Source organism: Nymphaea colorata, chromosome 1, assembly GCF_008831285.2.
Source record: "Nymphaea colorata isolate Beijing-Zhang1983 chromosome 1, ASM883128v2, whole genome shotgun sequence".
Lineage (NCBI taxonomy): Eukaryota > Viridiplantae > Streptophyta > Magnoliopsida > Nymphaeales > Nymphaeaceae > Nymphaea > Nymphaea colorata.
The window spans coordinates 27,125,555-27,147,157 of record NC_045138.2 but is presented as its reverse complement, the minus strand read 5'-3'; the positions used below and the strand labels follow the sequence as shown (position 1 = coordinate 27,147,157).

The 21,603-nt window shown below is 43.0% G+C and overlaps 2 protein-coding genes across 2 annotated transcripts; one reads left to right on the top strand and one right to left on the bottom strand.

Annotated features, from left to right (window-relative positions):
* The first annotated feature begins 2,436 nt into the window (after positions 1-2,436).
* LOC116245721 (uncharacterized) lies at positions 2,437-15,218 on the top strand. The gene is made up of 8 exons (XM_031617237.2): positions 2,437-3,084; positions 6,014-6,307; positions 7,397-8,241; positions 10,011-10,089; positions 11,846-11,945; positions 12,307-12,584; positions 13,579-14,435; positions 14,809-15,218. Exons 1-7 carry the CDS (start codon positions 3,067-3,069, stop codon positions 14,413-14,415), a joined length of 2,451 nt encoding a protein of 816 aa, XP_031473097.1. The 5' UTR covers positions 2,437-3,066; the 3' UTR covers positions 14,416-14,435; positions 14,809-15,218.
* Positions 15,219-15,248: 30 nt separating this feature from the next.
* Positions 15,249-21,392, bottom strand: LOC116265263 (BTB/POZ domain and ankyrin repeat-containing protein NPR1-like). Its single transcript, XM_031645820.2, has 4 exons — positions 20,041-21,392; positions 18,445-19,192; positions 17,079-17,243; positions 15,249-15,753 (listed from the first exon to the last, which is right to left on the bottom strand). Exons 1-4 carry the CDS (start codon positions 20,581-20,583, stop codon positions 15,488-15,490), a joined length of 1,722 nt encoding a protein of 573 aa, XP_031501680.1. The 5' UTR covers positions 20,584-21,392; the 3' UTR covers positions 15,249-15,487.
* Between the last annotated feature and the right edge of the window lie 211 nt (positions 21,393-21,603).

Here is a 21,603-nt window from a genome sequence, read left to right as displayed (position 1 = left end):
TAAAACTGATGGGCAAAAAGAACATTTTCCTCTTATCCATAACATAGACCCAGTTTGCTATTTATTTCCATTTTTTTGGCATCTTTTCGTTATTAAGCAGGGTTTTGGCAGAACTTCGTCAGATTTATCGAACAGATGTGTCAAAAATCCAGATTATCCAACAGATGTGTCAAAAATCCATTTTCCTTGTATTGGGATAAATAAACCAGTTTTGTAGCCTTTTTGTCAATTTAATTATTGTCAGTCTCTGCTTTAGATTTAAAAAAATATATATATATATATATATAGATCATGCCCATTAAAACATATTAACAATAGAAAATCATGAAAAACGAAAACTTTTAGCAGCCTTTATGGTTTTGGCTTGCAGTTGATGAAGTGTCTGCTGGTTGTTTCATTGTAATTTTGGTCCCTGGTTGAGACATGAGTACCCTTTTACCACTGTAGAGCGTCGGACAAGGAATCCAGACCTCCTTCAACTTGAAGGTCCTAAATCGCCGGCGGCCTAATTAAGCAGATGTCGCCGGAGCTTTTTCTGGCAACTCGCGAAGCAATTGCTGATCTTCTATGACTTGTTCATGATCTTTGTTTTACATGGACAAAGTCACAAAATAATCGTCCATTGTTTGGGCTGCGAATAGGTTAGTTGGGGTTCATATTTTATTATGTACAAGATCCCGATATGTAGTTTGGATTCCTTTTTTTGGGTTACTTTTACTTGGTGGATTCCCTTCTATCTCGATGTTAAAACAGAAAAATAGACAAAATAATTATGATAATTGATCTCATCAAAATACACATTATGTTTCACTAAGCAGTTGGTCTCCTGTAAAGATCTAAGTGCACCTGTATTTCCAGGCGGGATTGCTAAAGATCTGCTGGTTCCCAATTATTCAATGAGCCCCAGAGCACAAATCCTTTTCTAAATTTATTCCGCATGCAAAAGAATACTGGTAAATCAGTGGCGGAGTCAAGATTTTTTTTTTTGGCTGAACGACCATTTAGTCCAAGGGTGGAGCCAGGATTTTTTTTAGGGTCGAGCATGCGGGCCGGGCCAGAGTCGGGCCAAGAGGAGCGACTGGTCGGGCCAAACTAAAAAAAATGGATTTTTTCAATGTAAAAAAAAAAATTTCCTGCGCTCACCCGGGCCATGGCCCGGGCGGGCCCCCCTCTCCCTCTGCCCCTGCTTTAGTCACCAACCCCAAGAACCAACGGCACACTATTCAAATGCTGCTTGCATGACCAGATGTCTTTAAGTTAAGAAGTTGCTAACAAGGAAGTGTTCCTATTAAGTCATATTGGAAAAGTTATGTTGGTATAAGCACACCTTTTTTTCTTTGATTTTTTCTGTTTCATTATAGGAACACATCGTCTTCCCCATATCGAAATATTTGCATCATAAAAATTCAGTCTCCTCTTATTTTATACTTTGGTTTTGGGTTCGATGTAACTAAGTATGGTCAATAGCAACCACGTAACTACTACATATTTTGGTTTCCTATTTAAAAATGTCAGTTATAGAAACGTTTTCTCGTTCCTAGTATGCTTTACTTACGTAGTGTTTATATAAGCAGATTAGGTACTTTTACATGCAATCAAGTCGATAAATCCTCGTCGAATCTCCTACTCAATTTTGGACATGCATTACGAGCTACTTATGAATAAAAGGGTGTGTTTCTGCAACATATGTTTTGAAAGTTCATGTTCCGAAGACATTACACATTGTTGTTTTAGAAGATTAGTGTTACTGTATCTACCCGTTTGTTAGATCTAACTTCTAAGAATAAAAATACGTGGTTTAAAAACACAGCATTTTTTTCATAGAAGATCTTCTCAGAATTTCCCGACAGAAAAGGTTCGATGCTTAGTCAACAAATACTTGCACCCATTGTCATCTCTACATGAACATTAACATGAACGACATATATACATATATATATATATATATTATGTAGTGTAAAGACATGCATATTTGACGAAGTTTTAGAAATTTTGAGCTGGAGGACACAAATTTTAAAAATTATTGATCCTTTAAATATATAACTAAATAAATAAAATAAAGCACTGTCAAATTATTTAAAAGCTTTGAGAGGCATCTTATGTTTATGATTGGGTCAACTAGTATGCGAAATGCAGTAATTTTTTAAAAACTCCATGGGCAACCGCCCACACAAAGCCTGCATATTGTTTTTTCTTCTGCCTCGTCGGTGCAATTGTTCAAACGTTGGGAGATAACTGATTATATATTACGGCTTCCTAAGGAACTGCGTGATGAATTGCAAAGGATCAGAATACCCCTGCGTGTTAAATGAATTTTTTTTTCCCTATTGGAGCTTAAGTGAAATTTAAAAATTCTTTTTACTCAATAAATTACCAAAATGACCTTTTGGTAGAAAGAGAAAACATATCTTGCTCATCAATGGACGTATCGCAAAACGCTTTCGAGTTTCGAGTGAGCAAAAGAATGAATCCCTTATCCCCCACTGCCCGAATGAGAGTTGGGGCTTTCTTCCACTTTTAGTTTCCTGATTAACACGTATTTCTTTTTTCCGTGATGAGTCCTCAGAGGGAGTTAATTTCTCCCTGCACATCTACCCGAACCGGAACTGACCTTAACAATTAATGGCGGATTGGGATCGTCAGCAAAAACTGGGGCGGGCCGGCGGCAAATTGCTAAGGAACAAACAGTCTCGGGAATCGGGATCGGTCGCCCCTCTCCTCCAGCCGTCTCCCTGAAGAAGGTTCGAGCGGAGTCAGAAAGCGGAGAAATCCCTTGTCCTGGAAGTTTCTAGCCAAATGTTCAGGCAATCCACGGCGGCGATGCTTCTAGATCTCCATTCTCCTCGATGCGTCCAGAACAAGGAGCGATGACAACTGTGAACGGGATCCAGAAGCCAGAACTAGAAGGCTCCGATCATCTCTAGAAGTCACAACCAGGAGATGCCAGGCCTCTCCTCATTCCTCTGAAATCTTCGATCTTAAGACCGCAGGAAAGAAAAAAAATTAAAGCTGGTCTAGAAGAAAGGAGAAGAACGATCGGCCTCGCTTCCAGAGAGTCGGCCGCGAATGGCAACAAAATCTCAGGTATGCGCTCAGAACCTCTCCTAACTTGCCGCTTGCTAGGGGAAAACGTCAAAAATAAATGTTCATTTGGCGGGCTGCGGTTTTATATAATTTTAATATAGGCTTCGCATTTTTCAATTTTCATATAAGCGCCAACCTCCAACCTTTCTCTTCGAAAATTATAAGTACAGTATTAAAAAAAAAAAGGAACTTTCGGACATTGTTCAACATGAGGCTTCCCTTTCTCTATCCACAAAATGAAGAATTGGTGATCCTTAAATCCGTTTTCCATTTGCTATATTTTATCTTGAAGCTACAATTTTGGATTTTCTGTGTTCTAAACCTAAGTTGCAAGGAACAACATGTCGTATAGCCATTTCGTTCTTGACAACATTTATGAATGTGTGCTCCACACACACACAACACACACACACACTCTGCGACTCTTCCTCTACACCTGCAAAAGAAATCGCAATTCAAGCTTCTTTAAAACACTGTCAAAACTCATTTAAAACACAAAAGCAATCACAATGTTCCACCAATGACAAAACCCTAAAAATTTGAGCAACAAGAAATGCAATTTCATACTGACATTCCAAAGCAACCAGTTTTGTTCTCGTTGGTTTCCTTGTTACTTCTAAGAGAAGCAAAAAAGAAGAAAAGAAAAGAAAACTACTTTAACCTATCCCAAAGGAATTGGTATAGCTAGTTGAGCCAATGCTCTGGAGAGATAAATTTTGGGTTCGATTCTTATGGGCATCAAGTTCTTTGTGCAAGTTTAAATATGCATAACCTCAGGTAGAAAAGCAGGGGTGTAAAAGAGAGTTCTCTTGCGCCCCTTAGTTATGAAAAAATTAAAATTGCCATGTAAAATTTATAAAAAAAAATTTCCATGCGGCATTTGTGAAAATTTTTTATTCAAGTCAGAAACCAAAAAAAAGAAACTTGAGAGACCATATTGGGGGTAGAACACACGCCAGACGACTCATTTTCCCGTTTTGTCTTTGCAGGGGGGTTTTTACAGGATTATTTTCACAAGTGGGGCTTTTCAAAAGATGGGCCGAGTCGGTAAATAAATGAAAGGTTGGGTGCCTTTCGTAATTTCTTCAAAAATATAATAAAATAAATTTGGCAAAAGCAGAAAGTGACAGAACTACTCGCATAAATTATTTTTTCCCTTGAGAATGAAAAAAAGCCAAACGGTTTGAGGCGGAGCTTAGATCCCCAGCCGAGACGCTTGGCCCCTTGCCTTTATAAATGCCAATTCCCACCCATTTCATCTCTGCCGGTTCTGTATGAGATTTTCTCTGCGGAAAGGAAAATTATGAAAAGAAAGAGACGAAAAATTATGACAAGAAAGATCCTTCCCTCTCGGCACTTCGATCTTCTGAGACTTCGCTTCAACCTCATTTCACCGGAAATCGGAGACTTTTCCGGTGATGCGGAAGGATCTTCTCATCAGAAGCGAGAATCACAGGTAATGTTGCTCTTCACTTTCATCTGAAATCTCTGTGAATCAGGGAATTGTGGAAGAAGCTGCGAAACGCTTACCCTTCTTTGTTGTGACTCCCTCTAGGCCACTGCAGGTTTCAAGTTAAGGTGACCTAGCTAGCTCAAGTTGTGCCGTCAGCGTAACTAGATCGGGTGCACTGCAATTGCGAAAACTTTTCATCATCAAAATGCAAAATTTTTAAATTGCTTTTCACATATCCTTTGAGAACTTCCATGAATCTCAAAACCTACAGGTTTTGGTTATTCATTTTTTTGTTCTTGCAGATTAATCGGAGAACAGAGTTTCTGGTTTTTATACCACGCAGTTCAGATTCGTGATGGTTAGAATTTTGGAAAATTAAAACTTATTTAAAAGTTTTTCAAAATGTAATTTGCAAGAAAAATATACACTTTCATTGCGCCTGGTCGCTGCCCCTACTTGATTAATTTGGCTCCGCTTCACCATGAAAAATGTGCTCTGCCATGCTCGCTGCATAAGCAACGATCGATCTGGAGTGCACCTTTTATTTGGTAAGTTTTATTCAGTTAATAGGGTTCAAACTTGTCATATCGAACCCAAACCTGATATATTGTTCAGATTTCTGATTTGGATGCAGAGTCATTTCATGAATCTACCTTAAATTACCTAAACTTATAACGCAACGCCTAAATCCAGCAATCAATCGCTAGATATAACAACACTATACTTTTTTTTTATAATATGAACATGACGTTTCTGAATTAGAAATACAGTATTCCTTAATAAGAACACTTATATTTTTATTTTTATTAGGCAAAGTTTCATGTAGTTAAACCATGTTGTATACCACTAAATTGAAAAAGGAAAAGAATTAAAGGTTTTCTTCTTTCACAAAAATTTGAGATCTCAAGTGAAGAGATTGAGATCAAATATGCCATTGACTAAGGATATTGCTTGATCTGGTTCGGATTTAGCTGAAGCACAAGTCAGAATCGGACATGCGACAAACTTGGTGAAAACGGAAGATCCAATTTCTTTCTTTCTTCCTTTCTTTTTTTTTTTCCGGTCGGAAGCAACTAATTAGACATGAGGGACGAACCCGACCAAGAACGGAAGAAAACAAGAGACCCACAGGTTACCTCTTACAAGTTAGGTGGGATTGTCGTCCAGTCGCCCTCCCGAAGCTTCCGGCGACCGACGGCCAAGACTTCGAGAAACCGCGATCAAAGTATAAAGCAAGGATTCCCTTGGCCCGACCCGTGCGGGTTATCCACACCCAATTCTCCCTCCATTATTATCTAGAAATACTGGTTCCTGAAAATTCCTGGTATTCCTTAGAACAGTTTCGTTCGATATGTTTTCCCGCGAAAAAATTAGGGCATCTAAGAACCTAAAACTAATTCACATTCTCGGGGTCCAGAAACCCTAGATTATCGACTGCGTACTAGAATTCCGGCGAGTTCCGTGTGGTTCTTGCAGGGAGAGATGGATCTTGTTCCTAAACAGGAAGATGAGGAGGAGGAGGAGGAGGTAATGGAAGGGTTTTCGTCAATGCCGCGGCCGATGAAGGGGCTGCAGTTGGCTGAGCCGGCGCCGTTCCTGCGGAAGACGTACGACATGGTGGAGGATCCGGCGACGGACGTGCTGGTGTCGTGGGGGACCGGCCGGAACAGCTTCGTGATTTGGGACTCGCACCGCTTCGCGGCGGAGCTCCTCCCCCGCTTCTTCAAGCACAGCAACTTCTTCAGCTTCGTCCGCCAGCTCAACACATACGTGAGTACGCTCGCTTTTCTTCTCTTTCACTCTTTCTCCCATAAAATTGATCAAAGGCGGAAGCCCCCGAACATCTGCTCACCATTTTCGAATAACGTCTCGGATGACCCCATGGTCAGGGGTTAATCCATGGTTGACTCAGAACTTGAATCGGTGATTCCAACTGGAATAGGCTAAAGACCCGGTCACCGGAAAATTTGACTAAGCGGCTGGGTTATGTCACAAATTTTTATAATGCATCAGATGGCGACAAAATAGTTGACAAGCCTAACTCACTCGGTGACCTCTGACTTTGTGACTCAGTAAATGACAATGATTAATCACAAGTTTGCTAATTATGATTTATGGGTTACTTAGATTGGCACCAATTATAGAGATTAAACTTTTATTTCTCATTGTTGAAACGCCGCATCGCACGCCACTAGTCCTGTGCATATCAGGTATGCATGTGTATTTAAGGTCTCGTGATTGGCTTACTAAGGGCAAGTTGCTGAGCGTGGTGGCTTTAACGATCCTTTCATGGAAGTTGCAACTTTGTGAGCCAGTGGGCTTTGAGTAGCACGCAGACTCGAACCCTAAAAGCACCCATACCTTCTTAATTTTTCTTTTAGTAGTGCTCTTAGTATTATTGTTCTGTGAGTGCATGAACTTTAAAGGAATAAGAAGAACATATACTCGCGCATCTGGAAGTTTCAAATGGACATCTTTGAAACTTGATGCCGTCCCTTTATTTTCATAAAGTTGAGCGTTTTTTCACTAAAGGATGTATTTCAGACTTTCAGTAACAAGTTTGGTTTGGGTTTTTTGTCAACTCACTTCAACTTGGACGTGGTGGAACTCATTTTACGACAAATTGTTGTGCTACATGACACGAGGCAACTCCTCTATCTCCGCCCTTTCTCTATGCAGATAATGCTGAAGTCTGTAGCAGCAGTTCCAAAATTGGACCTAAAGCTTTTGTCTAGTCCCTGTGAAGTGCTATTCATGGCTGTCTTTACCGTGGAGTCCAAAGTCCTGAGGTTCTGACGATTGGGATGTATGTCCTAGTTTTTGAAGACTAAAAGACTGAGGAATGTCCATTGGTGGCAGGGATTCAGAAAAATAGATCCCGATCGTTGGGAGTTCGCGAATAAAGGCTTCCTTGGAGGGCAGAGGCATCTGCTGAAGACTATCACGAGGAGAAGGCCAGCTTCGCAGAACCCGCACCAACATGGAAGAGGGAGCTGCTTGGAGGCGGGAAGGTTTGGGTCCGACGGTGAGATTGAGAGGCTGAGGATGGACCGCAATGCGTTGACGTTGGAAGTGATAAGGCTGAGACAGGAGCAGCAGAAATCAAGGACCCGTATGTTGGCGATGGAGGATAGGATACAGGGTACGGAGCTTAAACAACAACAAGTGATGGCGTTCTTGGCGCGAGCCATGAGAAACCCTGCCTTCATCTGCAACCTGCTTGAGCACCTAGAGCAGGGGAGAGAGATCGCAGGGATCAGCAAGAGAAAAAAAGTCACGCCCAGCTCTTTGATTGGAGTAAAGGTCGGCGACCAGATTGTTAACTGCAGCGGTGAGCCTGATGAAGAAAGCGACCTGTCGTGGGGGATCGCGACCTTTTTCTCTGAACTCCAGAACGAGTCATACCCAAGCAGTTGTTGCCAGCGCAGGGAAAACGAGCTTCACAACGAAACAAGCAGTTGCGGCCAGGGGTGCGAGAACCAACTGCCGTCTTCTGAAAACACGAGGCCTGGTTTGGGAGCCTTGGAAGATGATAATGATGTTTGGGAAGAGATCTTGAATGATGAATTAGTAGTTTTGTGCGGAGGGGAGAGACCATTGGAAACCCGTCTGAACGCAGAAGATCTCGTGGCGTTAAGTTCCAATTGGTGTAATGAGCTGAAGGTTCAGGCTGATCAAATGGGATTCATGGAATCCAAATTTTAGTGGAGTCTTTTGGGTGCTTCAGTGATGCTGCATGCCGCCGGGGCATGGCTGCAATCGTTGGTCAGTTACTCTGTTTGTATGATATGTGTAAGTAGCTTTGCATGTAGAATCAAGAGGTGAAAGTATGGTGGGGATAGCCTCTTTCTCGTTGTCATGCCGGAAGAGTTCTAGCAACAGCTTGCCAGAATCTTCCTTTAGGCTTGCCTTGTGACTTGTTTCCCTTTTCGTTTTCTTTGGCTTCAATCCTATTTACTTGTTCTTTTACTCTGTTTGCGAGTGGGGCCTTCTACTGCGTGAGCTTCTCCTTGCAGGGCTTGCTCAACTGAAAGCGATGCTTTTCTGGTGAGTTATTTTGTTTCCAACGCAGTAATTCACACAAATAATGATGCTTATTTTGAGTGAAAAGAAACCAAGCATCTCAAGGAAACTGAAGAGATGGTGACGCAGCTACCAACTGCTCAGCATGTTAGCGTGCTGCTGGATTTTTTGATTTGTGTGCATGATTTTAACAAAGGACAAATCTTTGACCACAAATAAAGGGTCAATTTATGAGCTTTCAAGTTTCAAGCACAGAAACGTGCTGAAGCGATAGAGTAAGTCAATAGTACTGCTTTGCTTTCGTCGTCCACCCTAATAAATGGTGTCAGCATGTTTGATTTTTCTTGGAGCAGAAAACAAATTTAAAGAGACGTGTGTAAACCAGCAATTTGTTTTTTCATAATTTGTATTGTTTATTTATTAAGAAAAAGAAAGAAGTCCAGGCAGCGATTTGACAAGGCGGGAAAGCGGCAATGGTGCAAGAGGCCCTTTTAACAGAAAAAAAGAAAAAAGTCCCTCCCTATGAGTCCACCTCGTTCGTCCCCAGAAGCTTCCGGCGATCTGGACCCAAACAACCCCTAGAAGCTTCCCTGCAAACCGTGGACGGTATTTCCGGCGCTTCACCCTCGCTTTTGAATCTTCCATAGAAAACAAGAAAGCTAAGAGGATCGAGAGCGGAGAGGACCAGAAACTTCCAACCACAGAACGAGCCAAAACTCCTCAGGTAAGTTGCCTCTGTCTCGAAGTGCGCACCTTCCGCCGTACCGCGAAAGTCCTAGAGCTTTCAGTCCAAGTTTTGCAAGATGGAAGGAACAGTTTCCTTCCCTTTTACCGGATCATCACTTTCCGCCGGTTTTCCTGAATTATCTGGATGAGCAGACCGTCGACGCCCGAAGCCTCGGCCAGAAGCGACGTCCTTCCCTGAGCACTCCCTGCGATATCTGGCTTCTTCATCTTCTGTTCTCTTCGTGATTGACGATCGAGATCGACATCGCGTTTGTTGTTACACATGAGAAGGGACCCATGGATGACACTGGAGCACGTGGTGAACCGAAAGTCGGTAAAACGCAGCAGCACCGCCGGTTCGCGCTGCTCCCGGTAACCGTAATTTGGTGGGGACTCAGGTTTGTTGATAACCTTTTCGAAACCCGGAGTCTGCTGGGTCCGATCCGCATGAACGAAAAGTCTAAAGTACCCTTAGTTAGGCAACTTCAATCTAGCCTCCTTCGATAGCTGTACATTAGTACATTAATTACTGTTTGCCATGTTGTTACAAATTAACCTCCTTAACGCATTGTGCTCTCGTATTCCAGCCTCTCTGCTCTCTGCCGTCTGGTTGTACATGTCAACTCTGTACGCGAGAGGTAGAATACGAAGCATGCCAATTCAACCTCAGGAAGCTCCCTTGTTCACATTTCACAATTCTTTGTTTTCAATTCTGTGTTCTCAGTCCCTGTTTACGCTTTTGTTCTCCTGCTGCAACGCTCGACACCATAAAGCTTCTAACTGACGACTGTTTGCTTGCGCTCGTACAATTGCTTTGATGGGTTGTTTGCAAGCTATGGGTGTCCACAGAGTGAGGAGGTTCATTCAAAGGACACTCCCCCCTTTGTGCTTTCGTGGTTGCGTCGACACACAGAGGTAACAGCGCTGGGGATAACATTGTGGCGGCGCTCTGCTGCATCGCCGCCTTCAACTAATGCCTAGATCAAGTGGGCTTTTGCGCTTTGCAAATTGAACTGTTTACAGATCACCGTCACTGGGTTCTTCATCTTCGGCAGCTCTGGTCATCGCTGTCGTCGGCTTTTTAGTATTTGGCAGCAGCCAGATGGCCTCCCACATATGGCATCGAATGACAGAGAGACAGAGAGAGAGCTCTGAAGCACGGGATTGAATTAAATCCGGTTGTAGACAAATGTTGAGAATGGGGAGGTGAATGGTCTATCAGTCTCTTCCGGTGGGGACATCTACTCTTTCTTGGTCCTCCCAGACTCTAATAGACTGGCCTTCATCCTCCGGCCGCCCGTCGACCGCCACCAACTTGTCGGTTGATCAGGTCGCCTGTAAGTCTCTTCGGAGCTGGTAGCAGTGACCAATGCGCATCAGTGGCAGCAGGTCGGACCTCCTAGTCCCACACTTTTGGCACTTCCATCTTTGGATAAAAATACAAAAAGTTCAGGTGCAGAAAATCGGTGTAATTTGATTGTTCCCTCTGATCCACCCTGTGGTTGCCAAGAATACAAAAGAAACTCGGAGTGCAATGAATTATAAACCAGGAGATCAGATAAATAGAAACACCTATCACCGATATATCTCAATTTGTTGGCGGAAGACTGTGTTCGAGATGATTTCTTGTACTTGAAAAGTTACATGGCCATGGTGAACTCACTCTGCAGCCTTTTTGGTTGATTTGAGAATGACTCTATATCGAAGACGTTGAGCAGATGGAGATTGGTTCTACCGTACGCCTAAGTGAGTTCTTAGCATGGGATGGATGAACTGCTATCAAACATCACCATCAGCTGAAATCAGTTTCTTTCATTCGATAATACACGCCTGCCGGTCACACGGTAATGTCAAACTGTCCTGGTTTGAGTTTGGGGATTGTTCACGCAGCTTGCTTCATTTTGTATTTCAATGTGGGATCTTAAGCGACTCAGACTGGGGTTGGACTTCGAGTTCAACTAATCAAGTCGGACACGGATTGTCTGAGCCTGATCCGAAATCCGCGCCGCAGCTCAGGCACCGGGAAGGGACGGAAGAGCCGTAATGGAGAACAGCCGTGCCAGATTTGATCAGTAACTAAAAGAGATGCTTCCGTCAGAAAGAGGCGACGAACGTCCTGTTCCTCTCCCGAAGCTTCCGGCTACACGAAGTAATTCATTCCCGAAGCTTCCGGCGCTTGCGAGTATAAAGAGGAGATCCCCCGCTCTCCAAGTCCCGCGAGGAGTAAGAATCTCCATCGCCCTCTCCTTTTCCTTCTAGAAGCAAAATCTATAATAATTCAGGATAACTGCCAAACTTTTCGGAACATTCCGGTACTCTTTTTAAGTACTCTCGTCCACTTCCATTTTTTGTTCTTCCTCGTGATGAGTCCATCATCCTAGAGGGCCAAGGCTTACTGTTCCATTATCCAGAGAAGGACCACAGAACTCTTATTATATGTTAGACCATTGTTTGTCATCCATTTCCTTCAATTTCTTCCATTGTTTGTCAACCAAATGCGGAAACATTTTCCAAAGAATTGTATATTTGGTTTCAATTTGCTACGTGCTTTCCCATCAGGACCGTCCGGTTCTTTCGCAGATCAAGGGCAATAAGAATGCCAATCGACTGTCATCCATTTTCTTCAATTTCTTCAACCAGGAAAAAGCACTTGGCCTTGGTAGAGTTTTTTCTTCTTCCCGCGACGGCCAATCAACCAAATGCGGAGACATTTTCCAAAGAATCGTATAGTTTCCATCAGGACCGTCCCGTTCCATCGCAGATCGGGGGCAATGAGAACGCCAGTCGACTGTTCCCGCCCTTGTTATCTAAAAACAGAGCAGTTTCATCAGGACCGTCCGGTTCTTTCGCAGATCGAGGGCAATGAGAATGCCAATCGACTGTTCCCGCCCTTGTTATGTAGAAACAGAGCAGCACTAGAATTCGAAAACTCGTCGAGGAAAAGAGCGAGGAAACCCACCTAGTTTTCGGCGTCGAGGGGTTTGAATTCTGGTGATTTCTAATGCGTTTTGTGCTCGCAGAGATGCACGGTGTGCCAGGGAAGGAAGAGGAAGAGGAGCATCGCGGGTCGCCGCCTGTGCCGCGGCCAATGGAGGGACTGCTGGAGGCTGGGGCGGCGCCGTTCCTGAGGAAGACGTACGAGATGGTGGAGAATCCGGCGACGGACGCGCTGGTGTCGTGGGGTAGCTGCCGAAGCAGCTTCATCGTTTGGGACTCGCATCGCTTCGCGGCGGAGCTACTCCCCTGCTTCTTCAAGCACAACAACTTCTCCAGCTTCGTCCGTCAGCTCAACACCTATGTGAGTGAATCCTCCTCTCTCTCCCACTCTCCTCCTCCTCTTCTCTCGACGCCCAACTACTCGTCGAAATTTCAAAAGCAAGTTTCCGTTTTGGAAAATTAAATATAAGCATCTCTTTTTAGATTCCCTTACAGAAAACTTCATAGGCATACCCCACGACACCACCCTTGTAGGCGAGTGCAGAAGACCCACCATTAACCTCTTATTTCGTCAACTTGCACATATTAATATTCTAATACATTTTAACTCATAATCTCCTTTTACACTATTAAGAGACTCACATTTGAAGTAGAAACTGATTACTTATAAATTTTATTTTTAATTTTATTTTATATCTTGATTCTAAAGTTGCACCAACCCCTTGAAAATGGATACACTTGGCCGCGAGACGTGAGCTGAGAATTTAGCTTGACGATGAATTGCCTCGTGGCATAAAACTTAAAAACTTTTTGAATCGTACCGGTACCGGGCCCACTAAGGCCATCAAGTGGATAAGTTCGGTAAAAGGACCCACGGAGGCACGAGCGGAGTGAGAAGCGATCCGCGCGATCGGTTGGACTAAACTAAAAAAATTTAATTTTTAAAGCCCCTGGCCACGAGAAGAGTGGGGAAGTTCTGAGGGTTCAAACCCGAGTATCAGTGTCTCAGAACGGGGTCCATATCCAGATTTGGGGCCCAATTCCGTAAAATTCAGTTTTCATTTAGACCAAGCGCGTAAAATGGAAACAATTATTATTTACCGGAAGAAAATGTGGCAATATGCGTGTTTGCAATGTTTGGGATGAGTTTTCCTTTTGGGGCTAGAAGGAGAACCCAATTTAAATGGTGGGGCGGTCGCCGGAGGATAACATGAGCTTCTTTGTGGCTTGGTTGTAACTCAAAACAGTCGCAGCGTCGGAAAATTTTGGTGACGGGGACACAAAAATAGGTAAAAACTGTAGTGAGAGAAGGCCCCCGTCTTATACCACTGTCGTGAAAAATAATTGAGTGGCAGGGATTCAGAAAGGTTCATCCGGGTCGTTGGGAGTTCGCCAATGAATGGTTCCAGAGAGGGCAGAAGCAACTGCTGACGAACATCAAGAGGAGGAAGCCGGCCTCACAGAGCCCACACCAACAAGAGACAGGCGCTTGCTTGGAGTTGGCGCAGTTCGGGGCCGATGGGGAGATTGAAAGGTTGAGGAACGACCGCAACGTGTTGATGGGGGAAGTGACGAGGCTGAGGCAGCAGCAGCTGAATTCAAGGGCCCAGATGGTAGCAATGCAAGACCGGATACAGGGAACGGAAAGGAAACAGCAATACATGATGGAGTTCGTGGCTAGAGCCCTCAGGAACCCTGCCTTCATGAGCAACCTGGTTCTGCACCAAGAGCAGAGGAAAGAGATACAAAGTGGCGATAAGAGGAAAAGGAGCCTACCCCTCAACCACATGAGCGAGGACGAGCGGATGCAGCTTTGTGACCACCAGGATGGAGAAGAAGCATTCGACTCGCTCGAGATCACTACTCTCTTGTCTGCACTTGGCGATGGACCCAGCAGCTCTAACCAAGGCCGTGACCGTGACAATCAACTGCTGAGTTCTCCCAACATGGGTAGTGGTGTGGAGGCTTTTGATGGTGATGATGACGACGTTTGGGAAGAGATCCTGAATAATCAATCGGTGCTTCCTTGTGAGGGCGACAGACAATCGGAGATGGAGTTGAACATGGAGGATTTCGTGCCACAGAGTCCGGATCTGGGCGATGATAAGAAGGTTATCCCTGATGTCGAATTCATGATATCAGAGTCCAGAGACATAGGAATATGTTGCTCGAAGTGTTGCTGCCGCTCCTAGACCTTCATAGTTGCTCTGTGGTCTGTACATGTGCATGTTGTTCCAAGTTATTTTTGTTGTTATATGGGCGAAATATAGTGTGGACAATGAGGAGTGCAAGGGTCAAGAGGCTGAAAGTGGTGGTTTTAGTGCCATCACGATCAACTCTTTAATATGTGTGTGGAGTGACTAGTCTGTAGTCATGCATGTGGCGTTAGGTAGTGATGATCAATCTGGGGTGTGCTTGTTTTCTTAGTATCTTCATCTTTAGGACTAGATATTAAGCAGCGGCTTCTGCTTCATGTTATGTTGATGGTTGCTGGGTTTGAATTAGTTTTGCTTTTTTCTTGCAGCTTGCATATGACACCTCTTCTCTCTCCCTTTAAGCTTATGTCTCTCGATCTTCTATTGCAGGGCATGACAAAGAAGTAAGCAACCGAGAAGATACAGAGCGTAAGGGAGAATATTCTGGGGTGGTCGCGAGGTAGGTATTCCAGCAACAGTTGGATAGAATCTCCTGCATAGTGCTCTTTTATCTTTCCGTTAGTTGGTTTTGGTTTTTCTTTACTCAGTTTTAGTTTTTCTTTCTCTAGTGATGAGTTGGAAGGTCATACCTGATACCCATAATATTTGGTAATGAAGAAATAAAATAAGCCTCGCTTCTCACATCTCTCGTATGTTATTAGACATCAGAAGTAGCGAAGAGATGATTTGTGGCTAAGTATTCATGGAGGGTTTTTTCTTTCTCTAGCAATGAGTTACAAGGTCATACCTGATACCCAGAATACTTGGTAATGAAGGAATAAAATAAGCTTCTCTTCTCACATCTCTCGTATGCTATTAGACACCAGAAGTAGATGAAGGAGAATTTATGGTCAAATATACATGGAGCAAGTTTCTCTTTTGGCAGTAATATTGCAAGTTGCCTCGGAATCCCTAGCCTTGCATGTAGGAATTGCAGCCATATCACGTGCTGAATTTTGGCGTCACCTCCACTAATTACATGTTCTGAATCCAAACTATCCTTCTATAATGAGTTTCTGAAATATCATTAGGATTACAAAGGCAAGTCCGCGAACACTATACTTTGGACTTATCTTCTGGATACTCTTGAGCGTCCATGTTCTACAGTGGTTGTGGATGATGACGATGACGATATTGTCGAGCTATTCTGCGCTTTCTTGTCTTCACTAAATGCTTTTGATAGCAGCTCTTGGAGCTCCAGATATCTTTTTCTCTTTCTTAATTGTTCTTCTGTGGTTCCCGTTGTCAAGCAAGCTAGTTCACCCAAATCATCGTCATCCATGATCTTGTTGAGTACCTCAGAGCACCTCGGAAAGAAGCGTTTGCCCAACTCCACTGTTGTAAGTTAAGAGAGATAATTGGACTTAGGATCTTAGGAATCCGGTGGGGCATAATAAATAATGACACGTAGAATTAGAACGAAAAGAAAACATTCACAAAGAAAAACACAGTGGTACACTTATGCATGCACACATGATGGTAGGTTCAAACCCTTTTAATGATGGAAGCTGGACTCCTATAACTACATGGACAGAACTAGCGTGTAGACCCAGCTCCAAAGCACAACAAGAACCAGCAATTCTGCATTTTATGGGTGAACAGGGCGCTGCCATCATACAGGGCACAGACGGTTATCGCTGGGTGTCGATGGCAAAAATGCGTCTTGGAATCCCATTCTTAAAACACTTAATATCGTTCATAAGTGTGAAAATTTACTTATATCTCAATTCTTGTACTTCCATTTCTTATGGGCGATTATCTACTGTAGTCTTTCATCACAAAATCATGTTTAGGAGGTAGAACCTGGAAGCACTAGAAAGGACTAGGAGGACGCGCGATCTGAACTAACTAGCCTGAACCCAACATCTACGAACTATGGTTGTGCATAAATGAAGGCTTGATGCCAAGATGTCTAATAGCTGGTCAGGAAGGTACCTTTCATAGATTACTTTCAGTGGTTTTTGAATAAAAAAGAACAGAACAGAACAGGAAGATGTTTTATACACCTGAGCCAAAGCACTTAGGGGCAGAAGCTTGCTTTGCAGCAAGCAACCAGGGTGTTCATGCTAAAGCTCAACAAAGCTGGCTAAGAAGCCGTTTTGTACAGAGGTGGACTTTGGGCGTGCATATGATCGACACACAGAGAATTTATGACATACATCGGAAGGTCTGTTATAAGTTATATATAATTATGGCTTCGTCATTCAAAGTAGTTGCTCCTCTCAAATCGCAAGGCAAAGGGTGGAATATGTATTTATAATAACATGCATCAGTTGTTAAAGGAGTCGTGGTGGTTTTCATATTTTGGGAAGAAGTTGCAAGCGCTGGTTTAGGTCAGCTTAAGTTACATGGTGATTTGTTGTTTGTGGATGTGAATTTACGCCCATTGCCGCCAGGGGCAAAATAAGTTAAAGAGTAACAGCATTTCTGTTTAGCTCTCTTTCATCAATATAAGCAAGAAACGTGCACACAAGTGAGTTCGACCCTTTTAGTTCCCGAAAGTGTAAACTTGGCTCCCGCACAACTTTATTTGAATAAATTCACTGCAAGATATAGAAGTTTAAATATAAACAGTATACGGATGCGTGTGTGTGTGTTCAAACGAGTGCGTATATATGTATATATATCTAGTTGACATGAGATATATGGAGTTGACTTGCCTGTTTTTGAGAGTGCTCTCAGCCTTGACAGGTGGTCCTCTCTGACTACAAAAGGCGAGTCATTCAAGTCTACTTTATCTGACGAGAATTCTGGTGTACCGTCCACATGCGCGATGTCCATGGCAACTTTGGCCTCCGCAGGGAACAGTAATCTTGCGAGACTGACTGTAGAATAGGCAACCAAATTAGGAAAAATGGAACATTTGGAACAGATAACAAGATCGAGAATGTGTGCATAATCATTGACATAATCGCTAATCTCACTTGTTTGGATGAATTTTTGTTAGTACAGAATTGGCATAACAGAGGAAAGTGGGTCGTAGCTAGATATAATTAAAAAGATAACAGAAATGTGAGCGTAAACAGAACTTGATGCTTTGGTCAGACATCACGTGCAACAGACTAATAGTGAACAGACAACTTTCAAGGAATGCACCCCAAGGCCAAACAGAACCTGCAAGAAGGAATAATACTGACATGGAATTTAATTGCAGGAAGAGAAGAAGGATTCCTGGAAAAACTTGTAAATCTCATAATAACAGAAGACAAATAGCTGATTCAAACCAAAGCTCAAATTTGAATCTGTTTTCCTGTGAACTAGCCACATTGGGATGTATTCAGCTGTCACCTGGCTTTCGATAAAAACAACTATTTTGGATATTGATGTATCACGCCAAATGACCGCTAAATAATGTGTGGGGTCATATTCCCATTTACAATAATGTTCAGCAAGTGTCTGCCATAGTGGTACACAAGTGGGAAAATTGAGAAGTTAAAAAAAATTGCACGATCTTTTGGAAAAGATTTCATGCAATAATTCAGATTCAAACGGACTCACTATAACGTGAATAAATTTTACTGAGCTTCCATGGACGCAGACCAACCACAGGATTCTAGCATGTCGGTGCATCAGTTGAGACGATCTTGAGATTAACAAGTCTCGACCTTATGGAACTGGCACACGACAATTCAAGGGAAATGACATAGGCATCTAAATTCAACTTAAATGCTACGAGAATAAGTCGTATTCTAACATTCACAACAACAAAGAACCTTAGACCTAAATGTTTTTGGTACAAAGTAATGGTGGTTTCAAAATAACAAACTCTCTTGCTAAGTGCTTAAAAAGCTGTGGTAATATTTCTAATGAGAGTCGCTGGCCTAACTATTTGATAAATGCTTTCTGTAAGCCATGTACTTTAGGTGTTCGTGGTGCAGAAAAAATTGCACGTCATTGTACGAAAATGTTGGCAGGAATATGCAGCAATGAAGAAGTATAGTCCCTAGAGCAAAGCAATTGGAATACTAGGCAAATCTGTCTCATTTAGCAAACTGCATATGTGAACAGTAATTTTTTATTTGTTACCTCTACTTTCAAGGTATAACAATCTGGAGCGCAGATCCTCGCCTGCTTTTGCAAGAGAAGCAGAAGCTTCTCCTAGTAGCGGGTCCCTTCTCTCTGCCTGCTCCAGAACATCTATACATAACCTCTCGTTTGGAGAAGCATTTCCTTGTTCAATGGTCTTGTAGTAGTGAACAGACTTGGTTAGTCTCTTTGATACTTGAACTGCTTTCCTTCCATCTGGTGTAAGGTCAGATGGTCTGGCACCCTTAGTTAAGAGCGAAACTATGATCTTGGGCTCTTTCCGCATTGCAGCAACGTGCAGCACCGTGTATCCCCTCGGGTTCCTGTGGTTAACATCAGCCACCCCAATATCGAGAAGTTCTGTTGTGGTCTTGACATCACAATACGCTGCTGCATAGTGCAGTGCACATGCATCATCCAAAGTCGTGTGTCCTTCTTTCAGCAACAATCTTATTAATTCGATGTCGTCTGAATCAATCGCACGATGTATCCTTCTTACATGTTTGTTTGGTGGTACGTTGATTATAGAGGTAGCCATGTCTGAATTTTTCCTTGTCTCCATGATTACTTTGACAACATCTTCAGGCAGTGCTTTCTCCAGTGTAACTAAATCAATATCTGACCTGACTACCCCATCGATGCACTTGTTCAACAACCTTCCATTTTCTTTGTCACACAGGTTTGCAACTGATAGAATTGTCAGAATGTCATCCTTAGAGACCTTGTCTAGCATTTCTAAAAGGCGAATCTGCAAGTAGACAAACACAAGTTATTGAGGCAGTATAATTGTACACAATGTTCATTATGATTAGCTAAGCAATAAAAGAATCTGATGCAGTGCTGGAAGGCAGCTTGAAATACTCTTCAGAGTGCTAAGAAATTGAAAATTCTCGATTAGTCAACCTGGAAATCTTTAGTAAATTTGATTTTTTTTCTTGACTTTTCAGATTGGAGGTTTTATGATGCTTCAAGATTCATCATGTAACTGTTGCTCGTCTGAAGACATTAAACAGAAAGTTATTTGAGGAGACGGGAGTACTTATTCCTTTATGGTGTGCACTTCTAAGCATCAAGCAAGCAGAAATCAGATGAATTTGTTTCGAAGCTCCTAAAGTGGATATCGGTCAGAAGATGAAAAACCAGATTTTCCTTTTTCTATCGAGTCCAAGTTCACATTCTTCATGTCGTCTCCTTAACTTTGGACACTAAATTGAAGCAAGAGAAGGAAGAAGGCAGAAGGCAGACTTGTTCTGGTCATGATAGATAAACTAGATCATTCTCATAAATAGAACAAACAAGAAGTCAGCATCAGCAACAACAAAACAGTACAGATCATTTTGAAATAGCTCTTCAAAAACATGGTTTATGTACTTTATGTGTTGCGTCTGGACTTCATAATTTTTTTTGGTAGATACCGCCTCTCCTCTTTGACTTCAGCGAACTTCCTAGTTCAAAGCCGATCTCAAGCCAAATTCAGCATTACTCTGGCGGCACTAGTATCAGTATATGCCTATACGATGCCCCAGATTTAGTAGTTCCTAGTGATGAACCATAGAATCAGGACAACAGAAAAGTTGAAACTGTAAATTCACTCACCTTCCAAACATCAGCCAGGTCTACAATCTGGAATGCATATGATGCATAGAAGGCCTCAACAGCGAAATCGAGAGCCGGCCTGCAGGATTCGTGAGGGCACTCTTCGTCGATGCAGGTGATGATCTCTGGTGGAGGGGATTTCACCTTCCCACTGTACATGTAGTCCAGGACAGAGGCCAAGGCTTCATATCCTACATGAAATTCCTGCGCAAGCTCCTTCAATTCGTACCTGTCCTTCTCACTCCCCGCCAGAACCTGTTTCAGAAAGGGACTTCGCGCCGCTAGGATACAGCGGTGAGCGCGTGCTTCCAGGCCGCCGTCGACGACGATCTTCAAGTCGCTGTAGAGGTCGAATTCCGGGGACCGGAACAGCGTATCAAGGTTCTCGCTGAGTTTCCTAAGTGATGAAATCTCAGGCGGGGAGAATTCTGTGAAGAGGGTGCCACAGTTTGAGATGCAGGAACTTGTGTTTGGAGGGGAGTCGAGGTATGACAAGGTGGGTTTCTCAGGATCTGCCATGGAAGGTTCAGAGGAAGAGAACATGGACAAAGCGAGCTTCTTAAGGAGCCCAGAATGATGCCATGATTTCGAAGAAAACGGAAGTGGGGAGGTAGAGTTGAAAATGGTGAAGATGAGATCAAGCTGAGGTTAAAGAAGACAAACGCTGGGGTTTCCATCTGTCATCATCATCATCAGCATATGACAACTCGGGCCCAAATATCCGCCATGAGTGACATAACCTCCAATCACATACAATTAAAAACAGAAACCTAAAACCTGTAGATAGAGGAGAGGCGAAGCAAAGTTAGATAGTTGACCCCCCTCTCTCCCTTTCTATCCACCCTGTGATTCAGAAAGATGCTGAAATTTAGATTTGGGACAAGATCCATCCATCCCCACTTTCCTAGCCGTCAAAACGCCCAATTAAATATCCATACGAATTCGAGCTCATGGTTTCAACAAAAAATTCTGAAAGGGCTTCTTTCCTTGATCTCTGGGTCTGTCTCGAACGGTCGGACACAGCTGTCCCGAGAAGGATCCCGTCTGCCGAACGTAGGCCCCATTTCCCGTATCTAATACGGGACGCCGGTGTTCCGAAAATGTGGTACAAAAGGGACACGTTTTTGTCTTCCATTTGATGGAATGCTTCTGCAGCACAAGCTCGTATTCTCCTGCGAAATCTTCTGTTCATGTCTCGTATTTACCAAGGAAACGTGGTTGACCCACGAGGACGGAACGACAAGGACGACCGTGAAACGCTTGTTCAGAAGTGCAGTGGACGGGGGTACCAGTTGCTAGAAAGGAACATCAGGTTACGGCCCAGTTCTCTCTCTCCTTCCTTCCTGTTTATGTTTTTTTGCGTTATTTTTGTTTTTTGCGGATTGTTTTTATATTTAGAGGACCTCTTAATCTTAAATTTTGTTATATATTTCTATTTTATCAGCTCTCTCTCTCTCTCTCTCTCTCTCTCTCTCTCTATATATATATATATATATATATATAAGTATATATATATGAGCCGTACTTGGGTCAGGAAGCACAGGTCTTTGGGCCAGGCCATGC

What these genes read in the sequence shown, in the direction of transcription:
- LOC116245721 (XM_031617237.2), top strand. An exon ending in TTCATGGAATCCAAATTTTA is followed by an intron (nt 8,242 to 10,010) that starts GTGGAGTCTTTT and finishes CTGTGTTCTCAG; the next exon opens with TCCCTGTTTACGCTTTTGTT. An exon ending in ACGACTGTTTGCTTGCGCTC is followed by an intron (nt 10,090 to 11,845) that starts GTACAATTGCTT and finishes CTTTCCCATCAG; the next exon opens with GACCGTCCGGTTCTTTCGCA.
- LOC116265263 (XM_031645820.2), bottom strand. Translation starts at nt 20,583, where the DNA reads ATGTTCTCTTCCTCTGAACCTTCCATGGCAGATCCTGAGAAACCCACC. An exon ending in ACCTGGCTGATGTTTGGAAG is followed by an intron (nt 19,193 to 20,040) that starts GTGAGTGAATTT and finishes GTCTACTTGCAG; the next exon opens with ATTCGCCTTTTAGAAATGCT. An exon ending in GTTATACCTTGAAAGTAGAG is followed by an intron (nt 17,244 to 18,444) that starts GTAACAAATAAA and finishes CCTATTCTACAG; the next exon opens with TCAGTCTCGCAAGATTACTG.